Source organism: Protobothrops mucrosquamatus, unplaced genomic scaffold (genome assembly GCF_001527695.2).
Source record: "Protobothrops mucrosquamatus isolate PMUCROS unplaced genomic scaffold, P.Mucros_1.0 scaffold403, whole genome shotgun sequence".
Lineage (NCBI taxonomy): Eukaryota > Metazoa > Chordata > Lepidosauria > Squamata > Viperidae > Protobothrops > Protobothrops mucrosquamatus.
The window spans coordinates 1,558,628-1,568,859 of NW_015386734.1; the positions used below are offsets into that span (position 1 = coordinate 1,558,628).

The window sequence follows — 10,232 nt, forward strand, 5'->3', positions numbered from 1 at the left end:
CTATTCATTGGGTTGTGCAATGTGCTGCAACAAGAAATGTGGTAAAGGTTGCTTACCACATTCTTTAAATGTTTTGTTTAGTCATGTTGCTGTGGGATTGTATTTTAGGATTTTTGTGTAGGACAAGTGTGAAAATACACTATAATTTTTTTAAAAAAAATATTTTGAATATTGAAAGAATATTATTAAGCCACTATATCAATTAGTATAACTTACTTTAGTCAGTTATTGTAAATGACATTGACATAGGAATTTGTGGGCTTTTGTATTATTGTTCCCCATTTGGCTTTATAAACAGTTAATAGGATTTAGTCAGCTTGCTTTACCTTATGTAGAATCTACAAATGAACCGAATGTACTACATGTGTATGTGGCTTCTTCAGTCACAGAAGTCCATCAGACAGGAAGTGAATACTCTGCTGAAATATCTAGCTTGTGCTGCACAACTCAGAGCAGAGTAATGAAGAAGACTCAGTTTTTGATTCCAGCCAATCAGGGATAGGGAAAGAATTCCATACATTTTTAAAAGGTTGCTCACATGAAACATTTGTTCTATCTTCTTCAGGGATGACTAATATATTTTCTGCTATCCAGGAGGATTTTGGGGTTTCTCCAAACCCCAAGTATTATTCATGCCTAATGGAGTTCCTACAGGTAGTCCTTGACTTATGACCACAATTGAACTCAAAATTTCTATTGTTAAGTGAGATAATTGTTAAGTGAGTTTTGTCCCGTTTTACAGCCTTTCTTGGCACGGTTGTTAAGTGAATCACTGCAGTTGTTAAGTCAGTAACACGGTTGTTAAGTGAATCTGGTTTCCCCTTCGATTTTGCTTGTCAGAAAGTCTCAAATGCCCCCAGACTCTGCAACTTTCATAAATATGAATCAGTTGCCAAGTATCTGAATTTTGATTACATGAACGTGGGAAATGCTGTAATGGTTGTAAGTGTGAAAAATGGTCATGTCACTTTTTTCAGTACCATTGTCACAGTCCAACTTGAAAATTTGGATAAGAAGCTTGATAAAGTAACAATGATTTTAAATCAACTTGAAGATGGTAATCAGAGTCAAGTAACAGCACTACAACAAGATTTTCAACTAGACAGATTGGAATATAATTTGCTGCTGGCATACCTGAAAGGTGAAGTTGACTTGGAAAATACAAGTTGGTTAGAGCAGGGGTCCCCAACCTGTGGGCTGCGACCCACTACCGGGCCATGACCTACTGGCCACCAGGCTGTGGGACAAGCTGGCCAGTGCACCCACATACCCCCACTCGTGCTAGCACCACAGCCATGGGGTGCAAAAACGGGATGCCACCGTGGGGTGCAGAAACGGGATACTGCACCATGGGGTATGAAAACAGGGCGCTATACCGCGCAAGAACGGGGCAGGGCTAGCGAGTATCACGTGGGTAGCACCGCTCCACTTGTATCACGTGCATGCTCGCGGCCCTCTAAAATGCTGCCCCCTCCCTTTCCCTCTGGTCCACCAACCAAGAAAGGTTGGTGACCTCTGGGCTAGAGGACTCTGAGAAAGGTATGGATTTTAAAGACTCAACATTGATAGAATTGACCAGTGATGAACTCAACTTTTTCAAGAAGATTGAGGGAGATTGGGGAATGGATATATTATAACCAATCAGAAAACAAATGTTAAGAGATGTAATGTTACAATTTACAGGAGAAGTTTTGGTATGACAAATGTTGTGGAGATATACACAACAGAGATTTATGACTTTAGAGAATAAAATCCAATTATTAGGAAAGATCCCGCTTAATAGTTTAAGGAAAAGCCTTATTAAGAATTATTAAGAACCAGTCAAGGAGACAATGATGGTAGTGACTTACTGTAGACCAGAAGTCATTGTGGACTTCCTAAAAATGAAATACAATAAATAGACTGTGAACAGGGGGAGTTGAAGTTTAATTTAGCTATTGGTTTTAGCTATTGGTTTTAGCTACTATATGTTTCCATATAGTAAATAGATGTCAGACTAAGTGGGTGGCCTAAACAGTGTGGTAAAAGCTTATAAACTGTGTGTCTGCTTCGCAAGGGGGGATGACCCTAACTGCACTGAAGATATCCTCCCCCCGAACAGAGACGGGGAGAGGATATTTGCAACCTAATTACCAAGTCTGGAGATCAAACCTATATATATATACCAGATTGATAATTAGGTTGCAAATGTTTTGTCTCCGTTCGGGGGGACATCTTCAGTGTGGTTGGAATTGTGTTCAGTTTGGAATGTTGCTTCCAGTATTTCAGTTGAAGTAGTTCTCTTACTCTCAGTGGTTGGTAGGCAGGGTTGATGTCAATATGTCTGTTCACTGATTGGTTGGTAAAGAATCAGGCCTCAAGGAATTCTCTTTTTCTCCTTGACTTTGCTTGGGTTATAATTGTGGTCCTGGTTAGATCGAACTTGTGTCCTTCTGAGTCCTCGTAGATAGACATGAGGGACAATGAGTTGTATCTTTTGATAACCGGGGAGTGCTTGTATAGTTTGGTAGATAGCTTTTTCCTGTTTGGCCCACAGAGTTCTTTTCACAGTTGTTGCACTGGATTTGGTATATGGTGCCTAATCTTTGATTTGTTTCTGTTGGCTCTTTAGGTTTTGATAGGGTCTTTGATAAATCCCATCTTCTATGGAATATGAGAATCTGGCTCTATTGTGTTTTTGCATGAATTTCTCTTTGTGAATCTTGAAAAAATAAGTAAAAAACAGAATAGTGGTCTTGTTAAGGAAAGCGAGTTTTGAAAATAAATTACAGTTCTGGATAACAAATCCCTGATCGTAAACGGTGCACAATCTAACCACCCAAATCCCAGGTTGCATTGTGCCTCCTGTTGTCTTGTGGCTAACAATTTCAGAGAGATGAAGATAATCTTGGCCACTCCCATTCTTCCCCAATGACTCTATTGCCTGCAGGTACTTGCACCCTGTCATTGTGGAGGCTTTCTTCCTTACGCCTCCCCTAGTGAAAACAAGTGTTTCCCAAATGACTGTGGTTGATAGAAGAAATCACAACTGGCTGAGTTGTGCAACATGCTGATTCAGAAACCAGGTAGGCCTTGAATTTCATCCATTCATTTAGTGACCATTCTAACTTACAAGGGCATTGTAAAAATTGACTTATGACTGGTCCTTGCACTTAAAATCATTGTGGCAATTGGCCTGGAGTTTGTGGGAGTCTGGATGGGGTAGAACAGGTTTCAGCTGAACCCTGGTAAGATGGAGTAGCTATTAGGAGGGGGGGGGTTCTCTGTATCCAGGGATTTATCATATTTGGTCTTGGATAGGGTTGCACTGCCTAGACAGACCCAGTGAAAAATTGGCTAGGAGGGCTTTTGCTCAACTCTATGTTGTGCTTCAGTTATGCTTCTTCCTAGATTGCGAGGCCTTCTCTTGGTCACTCATGCCTTGTTCATCTCCCATATGTGGACTATAGCAATGAGCTAAACATGGGGCTGTCCTTGAAGAGTATCCAGCAGCAACAGCTAGTGTAGAATGTGGCCATCTGAGCAATTTGGGGTTACTCAAGAATGGCACATGTAACACCCTTGCTATGTGAAGTACATTGGGTGCTGATTCGCTTCCGGCTCCAATTGAAGATATTGATTATTATCATTAAAGCCCTACAATGGCATCGGGCAGGTTACCTGAGGAACTGCCCCACCCTCATCACATTGATCCATCCCATGCAAGCAGGCAGGGAAGGGATGTTAGAGATCTTGTCAGTTAAAGAATTTTGACTGGTCCAGGAAGAAAACCTTCTCTGCCATTGCCCTTGTCTTATGGAACATCTTTCCCCCAGAGGTAAGATGGGCCCCTACTCTCCTGGTCTTTAGGAGAAGCTTGAAGACCTGACTCTTCCAACTCGTGTGGGGCTCAATGTGAGGCATACAACTCTAGGGGTAGTTAGCACCCTGAAGGCACTCCTGCTGCCTTTCTATTTTTAACTTTAAAAAAAAATGTTTTACTGATTTTTAACATACATCTTAATATTTGGTAAACATCGTGTTGTCTTGGTTAGTGTTTAAAAAACAATAATTAATTTCTATAATTTTATAGTCCATATAATAGCTTTACTTGATTTCCTCTTCTTCCAATAATATTCTCTTTTGCCAACCTTAAGTTAATACATAAAATATTTTTAACTTTTTTTTAAATCTGTTTTTGGCTTCCATTTTACTAAACTTGGTATGTATTGTATTTTTATGCTTTTATCTGTAAACTGCCCAGACTCATTCTAAGGCTGAGATAGACAATACCAAAATTTGATTGATAAATAACAAATCTAGGAGGATCCTTTTGTCACACATGGACAAAAATAGTTCAACCTTACACATGCACACAGAACCAGACAAAGAATCCCCTAGTCCTGAAGCTGTGCAGGTTATTCTCTGATGGCAAGTTAGTCAGCAGAGGAAAAATGGCGACCATTACAAATGTGCTCACGTTCTCTCTCTTAAAACAGCGCCCCTATAATTCCAGATTTCCTCAAGGCTATATGACTAAGTCAGTAGCCAAGGCAAACAAACAAGAAGCGTGGTCCTTTTCATTTCTGTTCTCATTAAAGTAAGAAAAGATAATATTTTTCTTTTAAAGAAAATTATCTGATCCCATCTATAGTGTCCTTGACACAGTATAAGAAGAAACACCAATGGAATTAGTGTACTATCCACAAGGTCATCAGTGTAGCAGACATCTATTTTCATCCCTAGTTTGCAATGGCTTGTAATCCCAGTAAATGTAGACTTAACAGGTACATGGTAAAATGAGGTGTTGTTTTGCCAGTTTTAATTTTCAGTGTATCAGACATGCAGTTGGTAGGGTTTGATTTTCCTTGACAACAAGGTTGATATTCTTATCCGCACAAACATTTTTGTTTCAAGAACTGATAACCCTATTAGTTTTAAATTGCTGAGGACAGAAATGTTCTTATCAATTAACTCTCTGCCCCCATTATTTAGTTTAAATGTTTCTCCAGAAAATCTGTGAATTTAATGCCAAGTAACCTAGTCTAGTGATGGCGAACCTTTTAGAGACCCAGTGCCCAAATTGCAACCCAAAACCCACTTATTTATCACTGGGTGCCAGGTGGGCATGGCCACGGTGGTCATGGCAGACTAGGTGGGTGGGGCCAGGGTGGCGGGGGCCAGTCCCTCACCATCTCCGGGGCACGGCACGCGTGCCCACAGAGAGCTCGGAGTGCCGCCTCTGGCACGTGTGCCATAGGTTCGCCACCACTGACCTAGTCCATTTCTTTGATGGATTCAAACCATCTCTTTTGTACTGTCTTTCAGTGGACCAGCTGCAGACATCGTGACTAATATAACCAAAGCCTTCCTCTTTGCACCACTCCTTTAGCCACATTATACCTCCATTATACCCTGGCCTTTTCATTTTTGTTCCTTTTATATAGGTAAAACCAGGGTTTTTTTCTCATAGAATGCCCAGAATGGAGTTCTGGCACCTTTTTTGGATGGAACCTTGTAGGGTAGGCAAGGCGGATTGTATGACGTGTGTGAGTTCTGGCACTTTTTTTTTTTTTTTTTATAAAAAAAGCACTGGGTAAAACCTCTGAAAAAGTAAGCCTACAGCCTATCCTACAAAGTTCCTGCCACAAGCTCTGGAAATCATTCTGCAGAGAGAGTACATCTTTTTGGGACAGATTATTCATGCCAAGATGTACAATAGCATCAACATCGCAGTCCTACTAGCATTTTTGACTATCTTAAAAATATGCTTCTTGCCCTGCTGGCAGTAGCACCTGAGAGACACCTGACTTCTTTCAAAACCTCTGCATCCTTTCCTAAACTGATATCCCTCAAAACCTCCGCATCCTTTCCTAAACTGACATTTTTCCCACTGAAGTGATACCTATTTATGTACTTGCATTTGCATGCTTTCGAACTGCTAGGTTGGCAGAAACTGGGACAAGTAACAGGAGCTCACCCTGTGACAGGATGTCCAGGTTTCGAATTCAGGTTGTGAGCTTTCCAGATGACAAGAGCAGCTTCTTTAACTGCTGAGCCAACATGCTCCCTAAAAAGCAGAATAAAAATCTAATAAAAAGGAATAAACAAGCATGGAAAAATATGATCTAGAAGTTCATTTTTAACTCAGTGGTTACACAATATACATAAGTGTATTTTTTATATTTGGGTTTTATGGGTATTTATTTTTCAAGATGCAGCATAACGATTACTTTTCAGATTTCCTAAATTTGAGGTGGCAGCTGAGTGCATTCTGTGTAATTATCTCGATTACTAAAAATACATTTATATGTACTTCCTTCATTATTTAATTTTATTCACTCAGACTAACTTAACAATGTGAAAACATTCCTGAATAAAATCCTGTGCCTTCACATAATTAAATAAAAATAATGCATTGGTGGTAGAAGCAGACTTTTATCTTTGGAGAAACAGTCTTTCGGATTGACCCATCTTTATTAAAAAAACAAAGGATGTGTCATATGTGATTTCTGTTCTCCCTACTGAATAAAAACAATAAATTAAAACCAAGCACTCCCAGATGCAATCCCACTACATAATACTGGAGAAAAGTTATAAAAATCATATATGATACAATATACAATATACGTATGCAGAATCATTTGACAAAGACACAGATTTAATTGATGAAAATTAGCTTTATGTAAATTAGAAAAATGACACCATTGCTCAAGTGGTTAGATCTGTACAATTTACAATTTTATGTACAAATTGTATAATAAAATACAATCACTTCCTGAGTATTGGATATACAGATGTTTTTATTTTCCTCAAATTAATGGGAGTATTATAGTCATCTGAACATTTGCTTTACTTCACATAATACTGAATTAAAGGGCAATGATTGCCAGCACAATTTTAAAAAATACTGTAATCATTGTGGAATTAACATCTACATTTCTCTATAAAATAGGATCCATTTTTAGTTAATTGTGATTGTTTATTTTGAAATCCTTGATGCTCTTTGAGCTTGATTGTTGTGTGCAGATATTTTGTTACCAGATTATTTATTCTTATAATTCAAACTACAGTACAGTTCAGATAACACTCAGTTTGAAAAAGTAATTCATTCCCATTAGAGTCTTTGATATTTGAATGGATGATTGTACATCAATGTTTCAAGACTACAAAATGATTACAATAAATAATGTAATGTCTCATATGATAGTACTGCCTCAAATCATTTTCATACTCTAAAAAGATATGTAAGCCTCAATGATCTGCTTCGCATGATACATTTAAAATCAAATAAAATGTATTGGTAGTAAAAAGTCCCATTGATATACTCATAAACAGATGTGCTTAACTTTGGATATATAAATATTTAAAACTACAGAATTTGAGTGAATTGTCATCAACATTTAATTGCTCCACAATTCATTGGTGATCAATAATAATTTAAATGTGGGTTTTAGTTACTCAACACTAATTTTATGTTTCTGTGGATTTCAAGAATAGTCCTTTTACTTAATTATGTGATGACTAAATTAGTATAACACAATACTGTATAGAACTGTAAAGAATTTCATGATTAAATTTACAATTAAAACGGGATAGCAAAAGTAACATTTTAACCATTTTTAACAAATTAGTCAGATTAAAAGAGCTAGCCATGTACTTTGTGTCATTAATTCTAGCATTAGAGGTAATTTTCCCTACTTGTCATCTAAAATGAACAGGTAATGCACTTCAAGGAGCCAAAAGTGAACATACTATATACTAAGTAGCTCCTCTGTGGTTTTGTTTAAGAGTTCATACCAGCAAATTATCACACACACAAAAAAATCATTATAGGGAGTGCTTGATTTACAACCATTTATTGTAAGCCTTGGTAACGCAGTGGTTAGAATACAGTATTGCAGGCTGCTCACTGTCAGGAGTTCAATCCTGACCAGCTCAAGGTTGACTCAGCCTTCTATCCTTCCAAGGTCAGTAAAATGAGGACCCAGATTGTTGGGGGCAATATGCTGACTCTGTAATCAGCTTAGAGAGGACCGTAAAGCATTATGAAGCGGTATATAAGTCTTAAGTGCTATTGCTATTACTATTGTTTAGCAACCATTCAAAATTACAACAGTGCTGAAAAAAGTGACTTACGACTGATCCTCACACTTACGACCATCACAGCATCCCCACTGATCAAAATTTGGGTGCTTGTCAATGGACATATATTTACAATTGTTGCAATGTTTCTGGCTCACATGATTTCCATTTATGACTTTCCCGGGGGCTTCCAACAAGCAAAATCATTGGGGAGGGGGGGGGAGAGCCAAGTTTGCATAACAACAGGTGTGACTCACTTAACAACAGCATCATTTCGCGATGAAAGTTCCTGTCCCAATTGTGGTTTTAAACTTGTATTATCAAGAAATAGCAATGGATAGGAGCTTCCTTAGGTTGACGTTTGTGCTAAGATTCAAGACTAAAATAAAAGTAACTTTATTAATATAAGTGTATCAAGTTGTTAACACATTAAGTCTTCACTATATTTTATTCAAGAGTGTTATAGTATATTCCAAATAAAATTGCAACTTTAAAAAAATCTTGTAATATATATTTTAACAATTGAATGGGCCTCTTATTGGGAATTGTATTTGCAAACAGATCTTGCAACTGGTACTATATAGCTTTAGTTCAGTAGCTGCTACTGAGTCAGTCAGCTGAGAGATAGATAGATGGGTGCATGCATGCACTTCTCTGGAATTGGAGCATTATACAAAATTAAATAATGCATAATAGAACTGAGAACAAAAATCTCCATGATAATACCTGAAAAAAAAACACTTTTCAATATAACCAGGATGTTTAAGGTTTAAGGTGAGGTCCTTTTCACAGAAAGTTAGTCTTTAGTTGAATACTTGAGCCTTTCACAGGATTCTTTGGATGCTTAGGTGTTGCCTTATCCTTGATGCTTTCTTGATTTCCTTTCACGGCTGACTCAAGTCTTGCTTTCATTGATGGGGAAGAAGCCATTAATTTTTTAAAGGCTGACGTATACTGTGGACCAATCTGCATCAGGTAACTCAAAGCAAACTCATGAAGATACTTTGCTGAACTTGAAATGGATCCTAGGGCATTTTCATCCAAAAGAAAAGATATGAGGATGGGAATAAAACAAGCCACTAGTTGACTTCCTGTGAAAATGGAAAAGAGTCATTTATTCAGTAATTATAAATAGCACCAGTTTCATAATTATCAGCTTTAACTCTTAAAACAACTGTACCAGAAACTTGATATCATTTGATACAGTAGAATGTACTTTTTTTAAAAAAATATTTCTTAATTTTATATAACTAAATAGACTTCTCAGAGTAGCAATTTGCATATGTTTTACACAGGAATTATACTTTTCTCCTTTACGTGTTGAATTTATAATATAAATATATTTATTATTTACCATCCAATACTTTGGTGGCCACTATCACCTCTCTCCTCAGAAAGGCTCTTTCTACCCTCCATGGATTTATATGCTCTTTATGAGAATTGTGTTTTCCAAGTAAAGCTATTTCCACACTCTGTGCATTAATGCGGTCTATCCCCAGTGTGGATCCTTTCATGACAATTAAGATGAGCTTTCCCAGTATAGCTTTTTCCAGTCTATCTACTTATATGGTCGCTTCCCACTGTGAATCCTTTGGATGTACTTTTCAATAAACAAATATGCTTGCTTAATTAACTGTAAATAACATTGCTTTAACTTGCTATTTAGGATATTACGCTGTGGTGTCTTCAAGCTATAAAACATGAACTTTGCATTCTGAAGAAGCAAGCAAGAGATTTTCCAATTTATTTATTTATTTATTTATTTATTTAATTACATTTATATCCCGCCCTTCTCCTTTCGGACTCAGGGCGGCTAACAATCAATTAAAATACAAAAAATACAAAACCCCTGTTAAAATTAATTAAAATGAAATATTTAACTGTGATCTAATTAAAAGTAATTAAAACCCCTTTAAAATCCCTTAGGCCAGTCCCGCAAGCTGGAACAACCATGTCTTGAGGGCGCGGGCCCTGATCTCTGGGGGCAGTTCGTTCCAGAGGGTGGGTGCTCCCACAGAGAAGGCCCTCCCCCTTGGGGTCGCCAGCCGGCACTGTCTGGCTGACGGCACCCTGAGGAGACCCACTCTGTGGGAGCGTACAGGTCGGTGGGAGGTAATCTGTGGCAGGAGGCGGTCTCGAAGGTAACCAGGTCCGATGCCATGGAGCGC

General features: G+C 37.9%; 1 protein-coding gene across 1 annotated transcript in view; it reads right to left on the bottom strand.

Annotated features, from left to right (window-relative positions):
• Window positions 1–8,361: 8,361 nt before the first annotated feature.
• Window positions 8,362–10,232, bottom strand: part of HEATR5A (HEAT repeat containing 5A) — a gene marked incomplete at its 5' end in the record, with an annotated part of 55,513 nt that continues 53,642 nt past the window's right edge. Inside the window, one exon of the mRNA XM_029284174.1 lies at window positions 8,362–9,155. Coding sequence (XP_029140007.1) covers window positions 8,851–9,155 — 305 coding nt within the window. The remainder of the gene's footprint in view (window positions 9,156–10,232) is intronic.